At 35.2% G+C, this 25,891-nt stretch overlaps 1 protein-coding gene across 5 annotated transcripts in view; it reads left to right on the top strand.

Moving 5' to 3' along the window:
- The window catches only part of Adgrg6 (adhesion G protein-coupled receptor G6), a 135,409-nt gene that overhangs the window by 59,125 nt on the left and 50,393 nt on the right, over positions 1-25,891 (top strand). For 3 of the 5 annotated variants that reach the window (XM_013362642.4, XM_040283390.2, XM_040283393.2), the window contains exons 3-7: positions 5,306-5,647; positions 8,430-9,053; positions 17,891-17,959; positions 20,113-20,196; positions 25,658-25,743. In XM_013362642.4, the coding sequence (XP_013218096.1) occupies positions 5,306-5,647; positions 8,430-9,053; positions 17,891-17,959; positions 20,113-20,196; positions 25,658-25,743 (1,205 nt within the window). The remainder of the gene's footprint in view (positions 1-5,305; positions 5,648-8,429; positions 9,054-17,890; positions 17,960-20,112; positions 20,197-25,657; positions 25,744-25,891) is intronic. The other 2 variants (XM_040283392.2, XM_040283394.2) reach the window with 1 other exon arrangement.

Raw genomic sequence — 25,891 nt, 5'->3', positions numbered from 1 at the left:
AGTCTGCATCGTGGTCTGAAATCTCTTTAGCTTAAATACTTGCTGTGATGAAGTTATCCAGTTTTGTGTATCATCAGTCGAAAATGTTATTTACATTTTATGTGCATCTAAAATGCTGTTTACATTTTACATTTCAACGATATTACATCTTGACTTGGTCTGGAGAAATGGGGTGTCTCTCCTGGGCCTTTAATGATTAGAGCTGATCCTAGATTCTCAGCGGCTGACTCTTAAATTTAAACTTTAGAAACCATGAAGGCTACTAAATATTTTAAACTTTTTAAAGCAAAAAATGAGCTTTTCATTCATTAGAATTTACTACATTCACATGGATAATTAAAATGATTTCAAATAGATGTAAATTGAAAAGATGACTTAAGCTAAGTTTTCATGGAGATTATTTTCACTTGTCAACTTTTCCAGCAAATTAATTAGCTACCCTCCTACTCACATCCAAATAAAGAAAAAGATGTAATTTAAATGTATTCACTTTGTTCATCATTTAACTCAGTGCAGGGAAAAAACAAAACAAAAAAAGCAGTTATTCAGTGCCAGGCAGAGAGATCAGTGTTGAAAGCAGCTAAAATAGGTCTCTAATTTGATTTATCTCTTGGGATCTAAAATTCCTATTTTAGAGAGATTCCTGTTTATAAAAATTCCTATTAAAAAAAAACATGGTATTTGCATTTTATGAGAAGTCTGACTGTTAGAGTGGAGTAAGGATCCAAATCTCTGAGATTAAAAATCCCCATAAAATGCTGGTTATTAAATCTCAATGTTGTTTGAGTTAGTAGGCTTGGGTATTATTGGAAGGTTTCCCATGTAGATTTGAGTTTCACTGAAGCACAAACTTCTGTGAAAATGTGGAAAGTACATGATGGCTGGACACGTGTGCGCACAGGCAGAGGGTGGCATTTGGTAGGTTGTATGTTTAGATTGCCTGAAAACTTTGTGTTACAGATTGGAGATGAGGACACATTACTCTCTCTTGTCCTTGAGAACATGATGAGGCAGATGCTTTGAGTTAGGTAGCTTCTAGAAGATATGTTAACCCTGGTTTCAGCAAGGCCTTACTCAGTGGCTACTTCAGTAGCTTCCTTTTCAGCAGTTCTGCCCTGCAAGAGAACAGATTATTTATTAACCGGCTGTCTCAGAGTGCAGGAATCAATTAAAACAATGATGTTAGATTTTTCTAAACAAATCCAAAGCCCTATATTTCAGACTTTCTAATATTCTTTACTAAGTTATTTCCAAATTAGTTATTTCATTTTATTTTTTTTTTAAAGAGAGAGTGAGAGAGGGAGAGAGAGAGAGAGAATTTTAATATTTATTTTTTAGTTATCGACGGACACAACACCATTGTTCGTATGTGGTGCTGAGCCACATCCCCAGCCCCAAATTAGTTATTTTAAAACATGAATTTTAAGCTGATGAAATAGACTCTTAAAAAATGTTGTCTAAAAAAGTACCCAAGTTCATTATTTTGCTCTGAATCACTTATTTAATTGTGGTATTTTTTTTCTCCCCTAAAAGACTCTAGACTTAGATTCAGAAGTGTTGCTTTGGATCTTGGTTGTGCTATCAATCAGATGTGTAACTTTGAGCAAGTTATAGAACCTAGTCTTATTTATTTCCTCAAAGGATGGGGTAGTCATAATACCAGGGTTAATGTGATATTAAATGAAATTATATATATATATATATATATATATATATATATATATATATATATATATGAAAGTTCTTTACTTTGATGTGATCCATAAATATAATGAACATGATGATAATAAACTAGTTTAATTGACATTTCATCCAGTTAAGATAATTACTATTTAGTAGCACTATCTCTAGATGTTGTCTAGCCACTATGGATGAGACTTATGTAAGAGAATATTTTGAAATGTTTTTTAATGTGTTTTATGGATGTCTTATCTCTCTGTATTTTATTCAGTGAATTCCTTAGAGAAAAAGAATCTACTGAGGTGGACTGCTGTTCTACTTCTCTTACATTGTGGATGCACAGATTTGGTGTTATACTAACGACTCATGATCAGCCAATGCTTACATAGGGCTAAAGACATGCCACATACAACCTTCAGGACTATTTAATATTAACCTAAGTGATCTTCCCAATAACCCCAGAAAGTGGGTACTATTGTTAACCCTTGTGTAGAGGTGGAGAAATAGGACCAGAGAAATAAACTTAATGTTTAGGATTGCATAGTCAGTGTTACCAGTCAAATTTAATTTCCTTTACCCTCTATTCAGCTTTTATGAGTGATTATGCAAAACTAATATATCAGGATAAAGTAAGTTCTGAATATTGCTTGGAGATGAACAATAAGAAATGACATCTCATCTTGGAAAAATTATAGTGCCTGTCTGAATGTTGGGATGACACAGAGCTTGTTTCTTATTTTCCTTAAGTTTTTTTCTTTTTAAATCTCCAGTGCCTATTACTGGATAAATTTATTGTATATAAATCATTGACTAAGGATGTTTCTCTCTCCTGAGTCCAAGGTATAATAATGGGTTGCTAAACTTGTCAGAGAGTCCAACTCTTCTCAATCCTGTGCTATGTATGAAATCATCTGAAGAAAGATCCAGAAGCCCCATCCAAAGAGACGTTCCAGATTTTATGCACTATTCAGCCTTTTTACAAGCTTAGAATTTATTTGACCTGGTTTCAAATGCTGCACATAGTCATTCTTTAATGTAGGCATGTTTTCATTCATTTAAGCTACTATCTTATTTGTTTATAAATTTAATAGATTTTACTGAGGTTCTCTCATGTTCCTTGGCTACTATGGGGTGTTGGGAATAGGGTAGTGAATGTAACAGGTTTGTCCCTTTATTGAGCTAATGGGAGAAGACGGACAGTAAGCAAACAATCTCACAAATAGAAGTAACACAGCTGCTCTGAAGAGTACTGTAATGGTGTGGAACGTGGTGCTCCAGGGATAGATAAGAGAAGGTGATGATCATAATTTGTTTTCTCTTTTCTGTCTTTGGCCCAGTATAAGATATCTGAGCCTTAGGAGGAACAGTGGGAGGGCAAGTTAGAGCGGGTGGGGAGCCAAGGTGGCAAGACAAAGAAGAGGTGAATCCAATGGCCACAGAGAGAAGAAAGAAAAACTAACCTCAGCAGCCTACCAGCTCTCAGTCCTTGAGAATATCAGAAGCATCAGAAATACTTGTCGTAACTGCCATTTTGAAGAAAAGCTGCTATGTAGGCATTCTACTCAATTTAGTTAAAGGAAGAAAACAATATATTTAAAGCCTTTTTCTGTTAACATGGTTAAAGGGTTTTACTTTTGAGAGGTTGTCTTTCATGTTTTTTAAAATTTTTTTAAATTCTTATTTTTTAGTTGTAACTGGACACAATATCTTTATTTTATTTATTTTTATGTGGTGCTGAGGATCGAACCCAGGGCCTCGCACATGCTAGGCAAGCACTCTACCACTGAGCCACAACCCCAGCCCCATCTGGCAGTTTTAATGCAGCTTATTTATCTGGACTATTGTTTGGACAAAGTTGCTGCCTTCATCTATGCAAACATTTTTAAACAGCATGAATATTAATGCAGAAGCATCTCTGGATGGGAAGACGGCTGACCTTGATTTTTGGTTCCAGCTGCTGCCCGGGCCATGGGTAAATAATAGAGAATATCCTCGATGTTCTTGTTAGTGAAAATGCTATGACAATGTTTCCCTTCTGTCTCAGAAGTTTCTTTTATATAAATATATATTCATTTGATTAATATTCATTGCAAGTTTACCCTGTTGTTGTTTTAGTTAGCGTTTTCATCACTGTGACCAAAAGACTTGACAAGAACAATTTTTGAGGAGGAAGAGTTTATTTGGGGCTCACAGTTTTAGAAGTCTCAGTCCATAGGTGGCTGACTGTGTTCCTTAGGGCCTAGAGTGAGGTGGAACATCCTGGGGGAAGAAAGTCAGGAGAAAAGCAGCTCAGGACTTCACACCAGGAGGCAGAGAGAGTGAGACAGCTCTGCTCTCCAGGACAAATCACATACCCTAAGGCCACATCCCCAGGGACCCACCTCCTCCAGCTGTAGCCTACCTGCAGACTGTCACAATTCAGTTAATTCCTATCAGGGGATTAATGTCTTTATTAGGTTAAGGCTCTCATAACCCAGTCATTTCATCTCTAAATTTTCTTGCATTGTCTAACTGAGCTTTTGGGGAACACCTTATATCTAAAGCATATCACCTGTACACTGAGAACAAAGTGATGAGCAACAGAGACGTGGCCCTTGGCCTCATGGGACATGCAGTTCAGTGGGAGAGACCCAGCTCTCATTTAGTGAGGCTTTAATTTTGAGGACCCTTAGCCTACAATGTTGTTCCCCTAGTGTGTTGATGACATGCTCCATCTCTTCATCTGGATCCCTGCACAAACATCACCTCTTTGGATAACCACCCAATGTGCCCAACCATTCTTGTCCCTCTCTATCCCTTGCTTTACTCCCCCCCCCACTTTTTATCATCATCTGTAATTATGTTTAATATTGGTTTAGGTCTGAGACTGAAGTGTAAACCTGCACAGGGAGCGTCTTTCCCACTAGTACGGTATGTTACTATTTAGAATAGTGCTTGGCACACACGGGCATTCAGTAAATATTTACTGAATGAATGAGTAAATGAGATGATCACTGAAGCATATAATTACCAACCATGATAAACAAACGGGATAAATGGAAGTACTTTCAGTACTATAAATATTCTACACACGCAAGGTGATAATGTTTATTTGAATTTGAGGAAAAGTACAATCTGCCTTAAGATAACCTGTTTAACTTTTGTGTTTTTAGCTTTCTCTTCGACCATTGATTTCCTAAGAGTTTCTCTTTTCTTTGTTTCCATGGTTTGTAATATTGAGCTCTCCCTTTATGGAGTATACCTTCTCCCATCCAGTTCTATTACTACGTGGAGTTTCTTAACTTGGGTCAGTGAACCTTTGTGAAATCCACTAGTGACTTCCCCAGGCTCTTTGTGATCGTGAAATTGGATGTGGTATATGGCAAGACCCGTGTGCATTATATATAACACCTAGAGTTTAAAAATCATTGCTCTAAATTTTTGTGTTTTTCTTTTCCTTTTTGTTGCACCCTTGGCATTTCTTTCTCTTCTTGAAATGGTTTCATGGTCCTTTTAATTTTCCCGACTGTATTTTGGTATTTTTAAATGTTTTCTGTTTGACTGTCCCCAGCGTGTGGCATGCTTGGTTTATTGTGCGCGTCTGATCCCAGCCCTTCTCCCTGTCTCTCTTTTGTCTGGCCAACAGTGCGAGGATGTGCCAACTGCAGGGTCGTCCTGTCCAGCCCTTCTGGGACCTTTACTTCTCCGTGCTACCCCAACGACTACCCTAACAGCCAGGCTTGCATGTGGACCCTGCGAGCCCCCACTGGCTACATCATTCAGATAACGTTTAATGACTTTGACATTGAAGAAGCTCCCAATTGCATTTATGACTCATTATCCCTTGATAATGGAGAGAGCCAGACTAAATTTTGTGGAGCAACAGCCAAAGGACTATCATTTAACTCAAGTGCCAATGAGATGCATGTGTCCTTTTCAAGTGACTTTAGCATCCAGAAGAAAGGTTTCAATGCCAGCTACATCAGAGGTATGTAAACCAAAGGCGGCGCCAACCTTCTGTTTTCAGTTAACATGTGCTACAGTAAACACAAAGACCAGAAGACAGAGTTATGCTCTTTTATGTGAATGTGAATGATTAGGATTAGGACTTAAGGGCAAGAATCTGTTAATGTTCTCTAAGCATTTCTCATTAGCAAACTATGACTACCAGATACCAAATCTGGTTACAGTAGAGCTTAATTCTTTTATTGTGTTTATATGTAGAGCATTTAAAAGCTGCTTGGAAGACAATGACGATACTCCACTGCTAATAATTAAAATCTGTAATTCTAACAACTCTCCACTGAAAATGTAAAGCATCCTTATTTAGAAATCATTTTATTTTGGGCAAGTTCAAGGCCAGCACCAGCAAATTAGTGAGGTCCTAAGCAATTTAATGAGTCTCTACATCAAAATAAAAAAAGGGCTGGGGATGTAGTTCAGTAGTAAAGCAACCCTGGATTCAATCCCCAGTGCAAATATATATATATATATATATATATATATATATATATAGAGAGAGAGAGAGAGAGAGAGAGAGAGAGAGAGATGTTGTCCTTTGAAAAAACTACCCTAGGGGACAAATATAGAAAACACATGTAAATTTACAAAAAGCTATTAATAATTAAGGAAACAATTTAGCCTGAGGAAAGCCCCCTGAAAGTACTTAACTGAAAAAAAAATAAAACATTATTAGTAAATGTTTCCCAGATTCTAGCATCTCATAACATTAAAATAATCTTGTAATCTCTAAAACCAGGCTTTGCTTAAGGAAGCTTAAGCTTTAAGACTATGCAATTTAGTTACATATTTTTGTTTTTGTTTTTCCCTCTTCTTATGAGCTTCCTAAGTAGATGTAATGTATTTGAAAGAAAGGGAGAGAGGTAGGGGAGGACAGATAGATGTAACCATGAGAATGGCTGGCCCTCATCATTACACACTGTGTTTTGGTTGAGAAGTTATTTACTGTTTGTGATTGATATTAGAGAGGTGTGGTTAAGTAAAACACACTTGATTTAATTTTTCAAAACAATGTTTTAAAAAATATGAAATATAGGACAATTGAAAATGAAAAAGACATGAATTAATATTCATTGTATACCCACGACACACTCATAACCACTCATAAGAAATAGCCACAGCTGTTTCCTTCAAGCCTCTTTTAAAAAAATAAAATGCATATAGAATACTAGATTCATATTGCATGACTATCCTGTCACATAAGCAGACCTTGAACTGCCTTATATTTAAAATGTAGACTAAATTTCACAGTTCTCTAAAATTCTACTGTGGATTTTTTACTAGAATATTTATATTAAATGATGTCTTATACAGCTCTTCTTGGTGTATATTAACATATGTTCATGTGCACTGCCATTCATATGAAACAGTTTTTAAATAACATTTTTTAAAATAACTTTATTTTATTTATTTTTGTATGTGGTGCTGAGGATCAAACCCAGTGCCTCACATGTGCGAGGCAAGTGCTCTACCCCTGAGCCACAACCCCAGCCCCTTAAATAGCATTGTTAAGGAAACATACTTATCCTTAAATCAACTTCTATTATATTAGCATAAGAATGTGTTCATAGTGTTATTTAATAATTTCATATATATCACAGATATAGTAGGCCAATGAATGCATTCATTTTCATTTATTATACAAATAATAATAAGCACTTCCTCTTTATTGCTATGGGATGGTCTCCACTCTCTGCTTCAAGATATTAACTTATTTGGTTCTGATTGACCATATAGTTAATAGTACCACTGTTTATTTTACAGATGAGGAGACTAAGGTAGAGAGAGGCGAAGTAATCCAAGGTCATGGCTACTCTATAGAACAGCTGGGATATGAAGCTTCATTGTCTGTCCTTTAACCAGTACTCTTTAGTGCCCCTCAAAAATAGCTCATTTGCCCAGGTTTAAAAGGTCCAGGTTTAAAATACCATTTATGTTGGATTTTGCCTTATAATCTTTCTTCTCAATAAAATTCTATTTACATTTGTTCCTAAAATAGCCTGCTGATGGGAAGAAAGAGAAGGATATGGAATATCTGAAGGGAAGAAGGAGGTCTGGAAATGTTCAGGAAGAGTGATGAAACATGGAACTATTGATTATGTTTAGAATACAGTTGAAAAATAACATTTTTTTTTTTTGGTAGTGGAGATTGAACCCAGGGGCGCTTAGCCCTTTTTTATATTTTATTTAGAGACAGGGTCTTGCTGACTCACTTAGGGTCTCACCTCACTAAGTTGCTGAGGATGGTTTTGAAATGGCCACCCTTCTGTCTCAGCCTCCTGACCTGCTGAGATGGTAGGCATGTGCCACCACGCCCAGTTAAAATAATATAATTTAAAAAATCTTAATGTGTGTACAAAGCCTTCTTGGAAACTAGTTCTTTCTTAATTGGGGAGTTATGTGAGGTTTTTTTTTGTTGTTGTTGTTTTTAATTTTGAACTCAGAGATTAAAAAAATACTTACTAACTTAGCTTGCTATAACTTCAATTGAGTTTAAGCATTAGATTCAATCATGATTAGAGTTTTAAAATGGGTAGGATTTCTTATTGGTGTTATTATTGGTTTAAGACCAGTGGTAAGGGGTTGTTGATAGAGGAAGGGCAGAGAAAGAGGGGAGCAAGCAGGCAGAGGGTGGATAAAAGTCAATGAGTAGAAAGTGGTGGAGGACAGAAGAGGTCAGATGTTTGCATCTCTGTAGTCCTTGTTCTGCAGTTAACATGTCTTATCTCTGATGCTGTGTTTTTTCCTAGTTGCTGTGTCCTTAAGGAATCAAAAAGTCATTTTACCCCAGTCAGTAGATGCTTACCAGGTATCTGTTGCAAAGAGTGTCTCCATTCCAGCGCTCAGTGCTTTCACGCTGTGCTTCGAAGCAGCCAAAGTTGGCAATGAAGACAGTGACTGGGTGGCGTTCTCTTACTCAGATGCATCCCTCGAACCCTTGCTCACTTTTGGAAAGGCCAATGGTGACTACTTCCTAAATATTTCTGGCTCAAAATGCTGGCTGAATAGCGCATTACCTGTGAAAGATAAAGAAGACATTTTCACTGAAAGCTTTGAGCAGCTCTGCATGGTCTGGAATAATTCTTTAGGCTCTGTCGGTGTCCATTTCAAAAGAATCTACGAAATGGTCCCCTGTGATTCTACCATTAGTAAAGTCATTCCTGGGAATGGGAAATTGTTGTTGGGCTCCAATAAAAATGAAATCGCCTCCCTAAAAGGGGATATTTATAACTTTCGGCTTTGGAATTTTACCATGAACTCGAAGATCCTCTCCAACCTCAGCTGCAATGTGAAAGGGAACGTGGTCGACTGGCAGAATGACTTTTGGAACATCCCAACCCTTGCTCTGAAAGCTGAAAGCAACCTAAGCTGTGGTAAGTCCGTGGCACAAAGAATTGATAGTCTTTGTTTTTTAGCACTGTTCTATGAAAATGTGTGTCAGTAAGAAATTGCACACACATATGCATAAAATCATCATTAAGGAGCTCTTTAAATTTTTAAAATGTTATCTGCTCCATCATCACAACATAATCAAGAATTATATTTGATTATAAGCCATGCTGACTCAATGAAAGTTTTTAGTTTTGCCATTCTTAAGATTTCCCTAGGTCATAGAATGTCACACAGTTTGTAACTATCAAAACAGTTATAATTATTGTGTCTCAAATAGAAATGTTAGCTCTTGGTTTGAAACAAAATAAATTAATAAATAAGTTATTATTCACGAAAGTGATCTACTAATAAGCTGATCTTTACCATTCTAGAATGAAATTATAATTGCATTGCCCAAATAAACAGCTACCACCTAAGAGAATATTATTTGCTCAGCTAGTACTAAACACTGAATTGTCAATTTTATGGAAAATCTTGATAATCAGAAATTATCAATTTTTTCTTTGAACTTTTATCTTCATTTGTTTGGAAATGAGCATGTGCAGTCATTTAAAATATTTTTCTCTCTGGTTCCCTTTTAGGAAAATTTTAATGTGGTATTATTGGAAGTAGGTAAATGCAAAGTATTTAGAAAACTAATTCTAAAACATAGACTTCTATCAAATATTTCCTATGTATACAAGTTAATTCTGGAAGTCTTTATTATAGGTTTTATTTAAACATAACAGTAAATATTTTATTATCAATTTGATTTTATATAGATTTTTTTTAAAAAAAAACAACTTTTTTTATTCCAACTTTTGTTTTGTTTTGGTAGTTGGACACAATATCTTTATTTTATTTATTTTTATATGGTGCTGAGGATTGAATCGAGTGTGAGGCACATGTACAAGGCAAGTTGTCTACCACTGAGCCCCTTATTATCAATTTTAAATGCCATATGATAATCTAAACTATGGATAATATGTACTTTTTAGTCACAGAGATAACTCTCAGTAAAGGAGAGTAGAAGAGGCCTAGAAGTCCAAAGTAATTTTATGTAACTTTGGGAAGAATTTTATCAGATCTTTCTTCATATTTTGCACCAAGGGGGACCCATTGTAAATTTGGGGCCACCTCCCCAAGTCTCCTGGACTGTGCCTGTCTTTCGGATTTGGGAAATCCCTGTCACCTATCCCTCCATGGAGGTCACCCATCTCTCTCTGTGGTCCACAGCACTCCTGCAGATGGTAGGAAGGCTATCCACTGATGTCATTTGGAAGACATTTTCTTACGCATTGTTGGAAAGAGGGGTGAACCACAAACCTGTTCTGGAAGGAGACTGAAACTTTGGAAGAGCTAAGAGTGTTCCTTAAGATCATACTCTGGTCTAAGATGAGCTAGAGAACCTTCAGTGACTCCTATAGAAGTCTTTCACTCAGTGAGGAAATGTAGAAGGTCAAGTGTATGTTTTTGGTGTGGCATCAAGGGTGAGGAGGAGGAGCATTCCCTACTTTCTTGGAGATCAGTTTTCAGTCCAAGGCCTTCTTTCCATCATATTCTTGGCCAGTGTTAAAAAGTCACAATATGGACTATTCTGATATTTGCCTTTTTATGAAGCAATATCTTGAGGACTAGGATAACCCAAAATTACATTTGAATTGAATACATATACTAAATATCATTTCAAAAACTTTACGAATATTTAATAGTTTCTTACATCATCCATCTCATCATGTGAGTTCTATTCTTGACCCCATTTTGCAGAAGAGGAATCAGGAACAAGAAGGTTAAATAACTGAACCAATGACACTTAATTAGTAAGTGACCACATCAGGATTTGAACCCAGAACAGCTGACTTTAGAACTCTGCTGTCTTAACCAGTATAAATTATACTGTTTTTCAGCATAAGAAGGACTAGAAAATGCGACATGGTACTAGAGTAATTGAACTAATTTGTGCCCATGGGAAGAGTATGAAGTCCAAGAACCAGTAACACATTTTGTACATTCTGCGGGAAAACACTGGCTTTACAGGGTGTTAACATAGTATTTGTTTGAAACAAACTTAATAATGTTGCTTTCCTGCAGTGCTTCTTGGATACCTTAGTATAATAAAATATGAGGGGCATAGTATTACAGGGATTCTTAAACTATGAGATCCTCGAGGCCAGAAGTTACAATTTTAAGAGCTTATGGTAGGCCACTTTTTTTTTTTTTAATAAAGGTTCATTGGGACATAGCCATACCCATTTTGCATATATTTTCTATGGCTTCAACTGTGCTATAGTGGCTAGGTTGACTGATGGTGATGGATACACCACAGACCTAAAATATTTACTATTAAGCTCTTGGTGAGAAAATTGCCAACACTAGAACTAGTCCAAGGAATCATGAGAGTCCATTTTGCTGAATTTCACATTTTGGGAAAACCTGGAAAAGACCTGCCAGATCTTTAACCCTTAGTCTTGGTTGGCAGTGGTGGTATTTGTTGTCATTTATTTGCTTTTGTTTCACATAATTCTTTTAAACTATGAATTATTTCCCACATTAAACAAAAAATAGATCTCACACAAAAATGAATATTGGGAGTTCTTCTGGCAATCAAAATACAAGCACTTAGCTGGAATTTCTACATGGATGATGCAAGTGGAGTTCAGTGGCATCTGCCCCTTTAGAGATCTTCCAGGTCACCTCAGCCCTCAGCACTCCCCATATCCTTCCTACTGCAGCCCTTTCTTTTGTCTTTAGATCACCTCTCACCCTGGTAGGCATTTAAGTTTGGGAATTGCAATTTAGGCTACTGCTTTCTGCTAATACAGGGTGGGAAACCTTAGAACCTTAGGGAAATTGAGTAGTGGAGGTGGTTGGTGGGCTAAAACTCTGGTCTCCTTCTCCAAATTTTATCTGGGAGTCTTCATATTTTCTTTGCTTTTAATTAATTTTAATTTTTTAAAATTGACAGACAAAAAATGTAGTGATTCGTGGTGTACCATGTGGTGTTTCAGCGTATGTTTTACTTGGTAGAATGGCTAATTCAAGCTGATTAACCTGTTACCTAATTCATTCAGGCTACTTAACCTGTGACCTCATATACTTGACATCTGTCTGTGCTGAGAACATTCAAAACCTACTCTCCTAGTAATTTCAAGTGTGCATTACATTGTTTTTAACTATAGTCATCATATTGCATAATACATCTCCTTGCCTTCTTATTTCTGTTTAACTGTAGTTTTCTATCTCACACACTCCAGCCCCTAAGAACCCCCATTCTACTCTCTGCTTCTATAATTTCAACTTTTTTAGAATCCACATGTAATGAGATGATGCATCCTCATGTTTTTTAAACTCTTATCTTCAAGACTTCTTTTCCAAGCCTTAAGAGTACTTGAATGTATACATGTTCATGTACTTTAGTCATTTGCAAAATGACTTAGTCATTTGCAAAATGATTTCATCAAAGGACTATCACAAGCATCAGAGTGAGTTCATTTGAATCTCTCTTTTATAGCCACCTTCTTTCCATTCCAGGATGACACTAGACAACCCAATTGGGTTCACTTGGGCCCTGAACTGTGTGTTGGGAGTAATTATGGGTGAAGGGGATTTCCTGTTGCTTAATCATCAGCTCTGGGAGTTGAAGAATCCCAGTTACTTATTAACTGACAGGAAATACCTGAACCAGAGATTATATCTAGTTTTGTTAGCAAAGAAAAACTTCAAGAAGTAGAAAAAAGTGTGTTCTATTAACATTTTAACCTTTCTTTTTTTTTTTCTTCTGGAGAACATTTTGCTTTGCTGTTTATGGTTATCTTAATTTCCAACAAATTAATGATCAGTACAGTAACCAGTGAGAAAATAGGATCCCATTCCTAGCATTCCACTGGACTGACAGGGTCTATTAGGTATGAGCTATTCCAGCATCAATTTGTAATAGGAAATGGATGGATTTTCCAATGGTGTTTTGCCAGATTAGTTATAATGAAAGTAAGATAGTAAAACAATAGTCTGCATTTAATATTTAAATGTCCTGTCATTTGTTTCCCATATGTTAAATATCCTTGCCATAATAACATGAATGTTATTATTAAAAGCTTTAACAATTTCATAATTGGACGTTTTGTTTCCCTTTATTTTTCAAAGTTTATTTGGGGAATGAATATGCCTGAATTAAGAAAATTTCCCCTGATTTTTAAATTTATGATTAAATCTTCTCCTGTCCAGAAATAAATGATTGATGTAGCAATAATTCTTTTTCACATTGTGGCACCTTTATTTTTCCTAGAACAAAATTTTAAACATTCAGTTTTATGACCTTCAGGAACAGATAATCTTCTTAGTTGACTCTTTAATTATAGGTGCAAGCATTTGCCTGTGTTATAATTCAGGTTTAAACACTGGCTGATGTCCATCAGTTTTCACAAAGAACAGACAGTGCTTTCTCTAACCGTTTTATTTATTTTACTGATTACCGCTCTTTCCTGAGGAGTGGTACAGTATAACTCAATGAATAGCAGGAGTTCAAACAAATTACATTATTTAACAAGCATAGCTTAAGCACTTCCCTCTATTAGTCACTGTGGATATAGAGATAAGACACAGATCACAAGTACCCGATTTTGTTTTTATTCCTCTCCAGAAATTTTTACAATTTTATAGACTTTTGTTTTCATCTTTAAGATTTTGCACCTTGTTGCTATGGCTTCATCAGCTCTCAGAGACCTGCCCTTTCTTAATTTCTACAGTTCTATCCCTCACAGCTACAAAACTCATTCATTGTTGGATCCTGCCCTCTCTCCCTAACAAATTATTGAGTTTAGCATTTTTAGATTGCTAAATCATCTTGAAATAAAAGTAAAATAGAATCACTTTATCTTTACAAGGAATTTTATTCTTTGAGAAGACTCAAACTCTTTATTAGCATAGTAATTTCCAGAAATAATTTAATTTTGAACATATTTTATTGAAAATTTATCAAATCCTGAAAGAGAAAAGGGGAGGGTCCACTTTTTAATTTTATGCTTTTTGGAAATTACTGTTAGGGTTACCATTATTTGGATTATCAAGTAGGGTATGAGATAAGCTACTGGCTGCACATCTGTCCATTTAAACCATAACTTACATAAATATATAGTGACTTCTTTCAGTAGTGTGATTTGGGAAGAGCAACAAAAGGTACAGAAAAAAGATTGGAGCTATACAGCTGTTCACCAACTCCTCATATACATGTTTTTGTTTCCTTTTTCAAGAAAACTTGACTAAATTTTTCTGTTAAGTAAACACTTTTGTTAGCCTCAAAAATCAGGGAACATTCACAGTTCATGTTATAAAAACTGTTGGTGATAAATATGTCAGTATCTGGAAGAGAAGATTGTCTCCTCTTCTTTAAGCTCCCAGTTTGTAAATCCATCAGCCTAGCCAAATTGATCATGACATTGGCTATTTTATACAGATATGCTGGAAATGGAACTAGGTAGAAATGAAAGAGTGGGTTTGCTCTTGGGTTTTTTGTTTGTTTGCTTGATTTTATTTGAAATGGGATGTCACCAAGTTAGCCAGGCTAGCCTCATACTCATTGGCTCAAGTGATCCTCCTGCCTCAGCTCCTGAGTAGCTGGGATGACAGTCACACACCACTATGCCTGACTGTATAGACTTTTTATATTTCATGTGTTTGTTTATGTAATTTGGTGTATTTGTAGTGTCAAATCTCATTCACTATGGTAACTTCCTTCCAATTAAATTGGTTATTTTTTAATACCATTTTCATAATGCAGTTTTCATATTTAATTTCTGTTAAATTTCTATTGCCCTGTTAGATCATCATAAAATAGTGTTCACTGAGTAACTTATAAGGCAATATTAATTTGCTAATGTAAAATTCCCCAGGAAGAACAACAAATTAAAATATTGAGAGGCAAATGCTATAATTTCCCAGGAAAGCCCGTCACACACTGATGTTTATACTTGGTACCATACAATGAAACTGATAAAACGTTCAAGAAAATGATTGCATATCTTGTTCTAAATCATAGCTGTCTGACTTTCTTTTCTTTTTTTTCCACCTCTAAACTCTCCAACATAATGTAGTGGAAATGTAGTTAGCTTAAGAACTTCTTTCCCACACCACTGTCCCTTATCTCCCTTTGTCTTCCAGAGATATTGTATCAGTTCCAGAAGTGGCCTAAGGAGCCTTTGACTGCCAGCATTGTGTGTAATTTGAGAACCAGAGGACTCGATCCAACAGTCTCCTCTGTTGCATGTTAGTGACTGAGATTTCCTCAGTCACTCTGAGTTTTAAAGGCTTTTTCACTTTCAAAAGTTCATTACCAAAATACAAGAGTGCCTATAGGAGACATACATGGTGATGGAAAGGCATGAGGGCAGATGGCATTCAAGATGAAATGATTCTCCCACCATCCTGCCATACCTTCTGCCTCCCCAAATGCTTTTTTTAAATTTTTAAATTTTTTTTTTGCCAGACTACACTTGGTTTAGTTTTTCAGTCTTTAAAACTTTTGTAAAGTCCCTCTCTGTCTCGGCTTCCTTGCACAACCAAACATCCTCATCCAGCATGCACTCCTCAAACCTCAGAAGTTTGAACTGAATCATTCCCATGTGACTAAAACTAATTTCTGTAGAACTGCTACCAAAATTCCAGAACAAAATGAGGACTCTTTATGGGTCTCCATCATTTCCTTGCCCCTCTGGCATACTTGATTGGTACCGCCACACCCTTCACTGGACTTTCTTCACTTATGTTCCCTGAGACCACTTTCCACAGAAGCTGTTTTTAACTTCTGTGTTCTGTATGACTGATGCTTAACCCTGGGAATATCCAGAGTTCATTCTGTTCTGTTCTCATATCAAAACCGTGAGGCCTCTTGGAACACCCATGTTGCACAGCACCTCAGTTTCATTACAGCCCTTACTCTTTACCCATCTCCACCTAAGTTTGAAGTCCTGGTATTTCCTATCTCCTTCCATGAGATGGTTATGTGCCTATTTCTCAATCTGGAAACTAGCAAATGTCCTTTCTTCTCTTCTGTAAGTAACTGATACTTCTGTAAGTGTAAATGCACGTATGCTTCTCTCTGTCCTTCCTCACTATACTCATGATATCAAGCCTGAATTGTTAGTATTGTTCCTTCTTTTTGTGTCTTCCTTGTTTTGGTGAGAGAATGTCAAAAATTAACGTTTTCAAATATAAATCTAATTTTCCCTAGCTCTTATTCATTTTTTCCCATTGCCTTTAAGAAAAAGGTCAGAATTTTAGCAGTCATTCATAATGTGTTGAGTAATTTATTCAGTTCAGCGTGAGCACCCACCTACTGTGTGTGGGATTCACCACTGGAAGAAAGACACAGTGTTTCCCCTACTACAAGACCCTCCACTGTCTGCTGATTACCTGTGTATCATGTTGTCCCTACTGTTCTCTATAATGACTCTATTGCATTTTTAATGCCACATTACTTAAGTTCCCTTGAGATCTCTTCAGTACCTTCTTGGTGTATGCTTTAGAAATCGTCTGGCAGCACCAGATCTCTTACTTCACATGCCTCCTGGGTCTCCTTCATTGTAATAGATTTCCTGTTCCCTCTGCTCTCCAAGCTGCTGTCATATCCCCCTGGGGACTGCTACCACCACCGTTCCCTCAGCACTCAGAACTGTGTAGCCAGCTCCATTCATGCCTCTAAGAGCAGCAGCACTGCAGGGGACACTGTCCTGACCTCCGTGCCTCATGTATTGTAGGCAATGAGTGAGTTTGTGTTGCATGAACACATAAAGGTCTGATGAGAGCTTCTTGCTAGTTAATATCACATCATAGACCTGCTTGTAAGGCTGGCCTTTTTGGTATACCATGATCCCTTCCCTGAGCCTGGTGCCTGAGGCAATCAAGAATGAGGAAATGTTGCCTCCTGAGATGCTGCTAAACTGCTGGAGTGTTTTCTGCTTATGCACACCGTTTACCTCATTAGGAATCTTTTTGTGAGCTCATGCATCTGCTATGCCTTTTCCCGTGGGAAAGCTGGGAAAATGTTCAAACATTAGAATGAAATCATTGTCATATAAGTGTCCCTTAAACATGTAATATTACATATGTATGTGCATACATATGAATCTGTAGGTATACACACACACATGTCATCTACTTTTGAATTTATTCTTATGACTTTATTCAAATGCTGTATACTTTATAATCAGTTTATTTAGCTCATCTTCCTTGGTCACCATGTACTGGTAAAAGTCTGTCAGTTGTCACAGGAAGTCTTATTGCAACAGAGAAAATCCACTACTACTTCTAGAAAATCGGCTTTAAATTTACTTCCTGCTGAAAATGAGTCAGTAAAAGCTTGAAACAAAACGGATGCAAGACTGACTTGAATCACAGAAACATAGTCTAGGATTGTAAGTAGGATAGGCATGCTCATGTCTATGAACCAAAAATATGTATTTGGTGAGTAATTCATAATTCTGCAAGTTCACTTTTGAAACTTAGCCTTGATGTCTGTACTATTTCATTTGTATGACTTTCCACCAGAGCCTTATAATTAATTATGTAAAAACGCCCTGAACTTTTTTCACACAAGCTATGAGGGACCATAGCCATGTTGCATGGCTGAAAAATTGAGTTCAAGATTTTGAGGGTAATTTCATTACCTTGAATTTGTATTTGAGAAAATTAAGGTTGCAGTGACCTTAAGAAACTTTTCTGTTAGAGTATTATTGGTGGGCTTTTTTTAGGGCTGGTCCTATTCCACTAACCATCTGGTTCATGATTTTTTATGGTATTAGTTAATCATAAGTCAAATTGGTATATTCCCTCTGTGTTGATCAAGGTTCCTACCTGATTCCGCTCCCGGCAGCAGAACTAGCCAACTGTGCAGAACTGGGGACCCTCTGTCAAGGTAGGGAGTCCACGTTGTACTTGTTATTTTGGATCATGTAGTGGCCATTGCTTTGATTTTTATCTTTATTTTCACTTAGAAGGCCAGAAGCCAACAAAACAGAAACATTTCTGCATGTGTTTTAGTTGTGTGGGTGCACAGTACATGCAGTGTGGAAAAAGAATGCATTCACACACTGTTAACATATTTCCATGAAGCACTGAGTTTTTTAGAAAATGTGAATGATTATATGCTATTCAACAAGGGTGGATTCCATTTTCCCTGTTTCTTCTCAAGAATATTGCAAAGGTCCAGCATAAATATAGTTTTACAGTAGTTTGAAGAAGTATTAGTGTCTATAAAACAAGGGGGAAATTTTTTGAATATTTAGTTAAATTTAAGACAAGTCTGCAGTTTGTGATGTGCAATGTAATTTAAATCTTAAGATAAAAATGGTTATACTAACCCATTGTTAATATGTTTATTATGATGTTTAAGGACTACATCGTGGTCAATATTTAATTATGTATTATACACTAAATAGTTGCATGCTAAATAGTTTTAAAATAGTAGTTTAAATGTGTTGCTTTAATTTTATCATTGCTTCTTCTAATTACCCATGGCTCCTTTTTACCCATTTATTCTATTAAATATTTCTACATGAACTAGCATGTTCTACGTGCTACATAAAAACCATGGCCATACCTTTTATAAAAACTGAATCTCTTACTAAAAAAGAATCATGGCACCAAGGTGACAGATTGGAAGTGAGAACAAACAAGTAGAAACCTAAGCTCTTTTCTAGAGTTCCAGTGTGGGACTAGGGCAAGCAGGGGTAGGGAAACTTATTATTATCTTTGTTTTCCTAAGACATTTCTTGTGTTGTTATTTGTCAAAACCCTATGAAAAGTAAGTTTAGTTTCTTTTCACAAACTCAGTGTAACTTTAAAATAGTTTAATGAAATACACCAAAAAAAAAAAAAGATTAACTTTATTTAGTTCAGGATCTGAAAGTTTTTTTAAAAAAAATTGTTCTATTAATTTTAATCCAAGATATCTGTAAGTACTTACTCTCTGGGACAAAGGACCAGATATGCAGCTTTTTCTTTGCTTTTCCCCATGTCCTAACCAAAAAGCATTTTTGCATCACAATAAACATAATTGATTGTTGATAATAAAAAGGCTTAAAAATAACTCCCAGTTCTTAAGTTTTTGGAATGGCAAGTTATTTTAGTTATAAATGCACATTTTGCATCAAGGAAATCAGTATTTTATAAAGAGCCTTTGGAAGGCATTTCTCTGTGTAATTCTGTTTTAAATAATGTTTCAGTTAAAAGAGATATGTAACAAATGGCTATTGTATATATGAATGTACATCTAATATGAATATACTAGATACATAGTGTGTATACTTTATTTTACTATATATACATAGATACATATGTTTACATATATGCATATGTATATCTAGCTATATATATGTATCCTTATATAACCCCTCTAATTTACTAGAAAATATTATCAAAGCATTGTGTAAGGGTTTAATCTTTGAGAGTCTGAAATGTATTAGAAGCATATCTATGACATAATGCTTTGAAAAATGTCTCCTCTGTGAGAGTTGCCCTTGTGAAATACTTTTTATCCATCGATGTTAAAGTAAAGGTCTTTAAATTATTTACTCTGTACTTTCATTCTTTTTCCTTTTTCTTTACATTTTTATTCTTCAAAATTTCTTCTGAGGTTTTATTCCTCTAGTCACAGAGTATCAGGCAGACTGACTTGGTTTGGATAATTTTCCAGGTGTAATCTGCATAGAATGCCTTCTATAATTTTTCCTTTAATGAATTCAGGGAACTGAGTTATGGAAAGGTTTGCTGATCTGTTTGTTGTTTGATTGCCAATCTGTTGATGGCACACCTGGGTCTAAACTATAAATACCTTTTCTCCAGTCCCTTGTGCAGTATGGCCACAAGACATGTGAATTGATTCTTGAGGGACCGTAGAAAGCATCACTTCATTTTCTGCATTATAACATTGGAATCTGTTGTATTGGTGCCAAGAAATGGTTTCCATTCCTCTTCTATGTGTTTTCATGCATTAATTGTAGATTGCTCATCCATATTAACTGTTATGTGCTCCTTGCAAAATTACATCTTTCTCATCTTTATCACCAGCTACTGTAAACTCTGCTAGTACTACACCACCCACTGTCACCACTAACATGCCTGTTACTAATACAGTCGATAATCAAATGAATGGTAAGAAATCATTATGTTTTATATTTGCAGATGTCTAACAAAATAAAGAATGTATTCTAAGGGTGGGGAAATCTGATGTTCCAACAAAATTTCTGTTATTGGAGGCAATTGGTATACTTACTGTACATTTGCAAGACTAGAAAAATAAATATCACTTATGTCTCTCAAGCTCCCCATTGTTATAACCAGTGGAATGAGTTCATTTCCATACTCCTGCACTTTTAGCCAAAGTTTTTTCCAAAGGAAATTTTAAGAGAAAAAGCTTCAATGAAAAGGAATTAATTTGCATTATAATAGAGATCTGAGAAAGAAAAGCTAATTTTTCCATGATATTTTTTAGTCAGCTATTCTCTTCAGGAAAAAGGATTTTAAAATTAAAAAATACTAAGTAATTTTAGAAATTTACTTTTTTATTGAAATCAACTTCATGTTCAAACGTTTATGATACTTGAATCAATTTCCATGATTATACTTTGCTCTCTATTTTTATTGTTGATGAATATTGGTTAGAATATGAGTATATATCTACTAAATCATAGTTCTTGTTTTTATTTATTTATTAATTTATTTTTTTGTGTGTATGTGTGTGTGCTCACGTGAATGTGCTGGGGATGAAACCCAGGACTTTGCACATATTAGCCAAGCATTGTACCATCAAGCTACTCTTTTAGTCTCTTTAAGATTTTTAATAATGAAGATTCAAGTAACTCCCATTATTTATTGTCTTTTTCTCCATATTTACTTTTCTATTGATATTATTTATAATTTTCAAATATAGTAGTTATAATAAGGTAAAGTGTGAGCCGAGGAAACACCAGGTGAATTGAGTTATTATGTGACCTGCTACCCGTACATAGAATTTTTGTAATTTGGAGTTTGCAATTTCAGTTTTTCTTAAAGAGAAATTCCAATCAGGTGACCACACTATTGCCTCAAACATACTAATATTATCAACTATGAGATCTTAGAAACACTGGGATTTCCTAAACCCTAGTTCATTTGCTTGTGAGGCCAAGACATCTGTAATATGTCACAAGGGACAAAAAAACAGAGCAAAGAAACCCACATCATTCATTTTTTTGATTTTTGCCTTCTGAGGTTACATCAACTTCCTTTGTAAGGACATTTAAGTTGAAAGTATGGAATATTTTACATGAAACATAGATATAAATTTCATTAGGGTTATAAAGACATCGATTCAGGGAAGTGTTTATGGTTGTTCTGCTAGTTACACCAAGGAGATTTATGATGGAGCACAAATTCCAGCCAGCCCCAAGAAAGCAGCAGCCGCTGAAGTTTCCAGAGCATATTTCACATGGAGCCCTGCCAGCAGATGGGAATATTATAATTCTAACTAAGTATTTCACTCTTTGTATGAGCATACAAAGAGCCTCTGTGGCATTCTCCCTCCAGGACTGGCACATCCTCTACTGCCCAAGAACATTTATATGGAGCTTCAGAGTCCTCGGCTTGGTGGAGTGGCGCTGTACTCACTCAATCATGTCACTTCTGACATTCTTGAAGAGAGCCTTGTTTGGCCCATCTCTCTTTGCGTCATAACCTTCACTGGAGTTTCAACAAAGCAGGCAAATGTTGGAATCAGTTAAAATGGTTTATCTTGACCACATTAATGAAAAAGAATCTAATTCAGAGGATTCTAGATCAAAATTAAATCAGCATTTTAAAATATTCAAAACTCATGTGGAGGAACTAGTCTTAAAATTGTGTGCTCAAATTTGTTCATCATCTTAATGATACTTATCATATCCTTAAACTTCCTATGATACTTCCTATGTTTATTTCCTAAATTGATCTGCAGTTGACTTAAACATTTGCATTTACATGAGAAAATAAATTTCATTATTATAAAATATAATATTTTCTATATATAAAAGAGAAGTGAAAATAAGAAGTATAAAGTGAATATTGTTTCTGAATTCTTTCTGCATTCTATTGGCTTCTCACATCTCAGAGCCTGATGTCCTCATTATCTTTTTAAAAAGGAAAAGTAGCAAAGTATAAGAAACCGACAGTATGCAAGTAAGATTTTTTTCTTTGATGTAATCAAATTTGAAACAATTGAAAGAGATTTTTTTTTCCCTAGCGAATAAATGACATCCAGTGTTATATGCTGGACTATCTAAGACTGTTCACATACTATCAACAATTTCTTATTCTTTGGGAAATTGATAGAGTAAACATTCTCAGGCTTATAATCTCATATATTAGAAGGTCCCATTTTGTTCACTGTAAACAGATTTGACATTTGTGTCTATCTTATTATCACCTTACATTCCTTTTAACTTCAGTGGATCAGTTTTACTGAGTTTGGTAACAGTCTGCCAGTGCAGGGAGGAGATAATCAGATACATGTCCATAATATAGCAATTAATATTTGTTTTCCTGACTTTTGTAAAATGTTCCAGTTTTTCTGTGCAAAACTCTTTTGTTATTTTCAGTAGGACTTTTGTCTGATACCTTAGATTGCACTAAGAAAGCATTTAAGATACTTTTTACAAAAACTGGTATTTCAGAATATCAAGGATAATCTCAGTGTTCCTACAAATAAAGAACCTTTCTGTTTTTTCCAAAAGAAAACTCCTAGACTAATAATATCCATTACAAATCCTATCTTCTATACTTGAAACAGTATTCTAGTGTCACTGGACAGTAAACTTTTGTGAAGTTCACACAAACAGCCCAAGTAAGAAATTAACTCTTAGTTCTTATTACTGTTTTAAAAATCTAATTTACAAATAAAAATTGCTGTGTTTCCCTTCCAGGGCCTCACATATGTTTAGCTATTCAGATCACAAATTCACTCATAGGACATTTACCTGGCTCCAATAATAGCTCTAGCTTTATATGCCAGATAGTTTCAAGAAACTGTAGGCTCTGCATGATGCCAGTCATATTATAAATGCCATCGATACATTATAATTGCTTCATCACTAATTCAATGACATAGTCTCAATGTAAACATTTGGTTTGGATCTTAACATCTTTTCAAATGTTTTCAAACCCATCATTTCAAATGTATATTTCACACTCTTGAGGAAAAATTAGATATACCAGTGTGATTTCTCTGTCCTCCAAGAAACTCTAAAAATGTTATGAAACAACAGCAACAAAAAAAACAAAAAATAAAAGAAAGTTTAAGTGGTGATAAACCTGCAAAAAGAAATACCATTTTGATACCATATCTGTAATGACCTGCAATAATTTCCACTTTCACATTCTGTGTGGCTGGAAGACTTATCTAATTGGAAAGTGGATATATTTTTAATTTTTTTTCAAGAGATGTCTATGAGAAGTTTTACTGGCCTGCATGGCATTATTAGGATAATCTATGCCTCTTTTGAAGCCTCTGGAACACGTGAAGATTTGTATTGACTGTTATGTTGACTCACAAGCAAGTTGCTGTGTCCATGGGAGCAGAGGAGCTGTGATGATGTGGGAGGGCCTGCAGCTGTGTCTTGGCTACATTTCTTCCAGTGTCACTGTTGAAGCCAACTGATTTGCTGTAATCCAGAACCATTGTCACCAGCCCTTTGTTGAACATTTTCTTTTCTTTGGTGCTTCACCCTTGGACATGCTTCATGATCTCTCATTGACTCTTCAAAAATTTTTAGTTTTTAGCTAAGTTTGCAAAATATGTAATCTTGAGGCTTCAGAAGAGGGACAGCCTGATAGTTGTCCATAGAAGAAGAGAAACTACCATAAGATGCTAGGCTATTTGGTATATTAACTAATTATATTGGCTGTAGGCAATATAACTAGAAAGAGAACTCTCTTGGCTGCTTATGATACTGGATGTTTCTCATTTGTAATTGCAATGTACTGAAAAAACTGGAGCTGCCTTTAAAACTTAAATAAGCCACCTGAAATATTTGGATGATTCCATAAATTTTAAAAAATGTCAGTGGTTAAAAATATTGATTTTTTGTATTTTGCAATATTTTTCTGAGGGAAAGCATTACCAAAAAAAAAAAAAAAAAAAAAAAGTGCTTCAGGACTCCATCTAGTGGTAGTTTTTTAAATACTTTCCAAACCTTAGTGAACTTTCATATGGGATCCCTAGGATCTCTTGGACCTTTGCAACCTGAATTTCCTATCAGAATGTTCAGGAATTGAGATGATGAATCTACACTATGAAAGGGTTTTTTTGTTGTTGTTGTTTAAATTGTTGTCATTTATTGTAATTTTCCTCCTTGGGTATTTTTTCATTCAGAACATATTTTAAAATAATATAAAATCAAGACCATTAAAATACCTCATTAAAATACCTGAAGAGTTTTAGAAGTTGAAATAACCCCATTTGCATAAATTAAACTCACTTTTTTTGCCTTATCCCAGTGGTATATATTTAAATTATTATATCCAGGAATGGTAGTTCATATTATTTAGTGTGAAACTGACTTCTTTACTGGAAAGACATTCCTTAACTGGAATTTGCATTTTGGTAGATTTGGGAGTTTTCAGAAGCATACATATATTTTTTCTCCTGCCTTTCCACAATTTTCATTAAATATCTTCCTCAACATTGTTTTAATTATACATTTCTGTATTTTCTATGCATATTTTACTTGAGACCCTTAGCTAAACAAAGCATAAAGAAAGGTATGGACAAAATTATTCAAAAACTTTTCTGTTTATAACACACCATATTTTAAAATAATATTTTCCTCATTAGATTCTTTGGGTCAAGCATCCTATAGTAAAAGCAAGAGAGTTTTAGCAATCTCTTGCTGGTGAGTTCAATTCTTCATAGGAAAAAAAAAAATCAGACTACTTTAAAGATTGTCCCTAAAGGAAAAACCATGCCCCTTTTCACTATATAATTTTTTAAAAAGAAGTTAGACCAATTAAAAGTCTGCCTGCCTGCAAATAGTCTTTTTTCTCTCTCTCTACTTTGGCATGATGACTATATTTAAGAGTTTTAATGAAAATCCTGGTGAAATCCAACCCAAATGTCAGTGTTTTACTGGGGAGAGAGATTAGCAGGAAGTGAGAAGAGTTTAAGGGCAGCAAATATGTGTGTGCCTGGTGTTTTTAAGCTATCTGTCCATCATCTCATTCAAGTATCACAATAATCAAGTGACTCTTGATTATTCTTTATAGTGTACAAAACGTGATTTCTTGCCTTGATAAATCAAATTATCATTTTATCAATGGTAGATACCAGAAATCTATAAGCTAAAAATTCTGAATAAACATACAAGCCTGGTAAAAGTCCTATTCTAGAGATGATTTGGGAGCAATGAATCCTCTGTAAGAGCAAACTGATATTTATTTTTAAGAAGTTGCAAAAGAACAGTAAACATAACCTCAAAATATTTCATAAATTTTCTATGACTCCATAACAAGCGTTTCTTTGAACTTGTATGAAATTATGTGATTAACATTGTTTTATATGACTATAAAATATAATTAATGGATTAACCTTATTTCCAACGGGCAGATGGAATTATATATAGAATATCCATAGTGATTCAAAATATCCTTCGTCACCCTGAGGTCAAGGTACAGAGCAAGGTGGCAGAATGGGTAAGTGAACCTGAAAAATTTCTTGTTTGTTTTAAACCTTTAACTTCTGGAAATTTGAAAAAGATTCTGAGTAACTGAATCCACAGATTATACTAAAACATAGACACTGTTCATTATAGATATATTAATAGATGCAATAAGCAAGATA

This window comes from Ictidomys tridecemlineatus, chromosome 8 (assembly GCF_052094955.1).
Source record: "Ictidomys tridecemlineatus isolate mIctTri1 chromosome 8, mIctTri1.hap1, whole genome shotgun sequence".
NCBI lineage: Eukaryota > Metazoa > Chordata > Mammalia > Rodentia > Sciuridae > Ictidomys > Ictidomys tridecemlineatus.
Note: the sequence above shows the minus strand (reverse complement) of the source record. Positions and strands in the feature narration are given on the sequence as shown.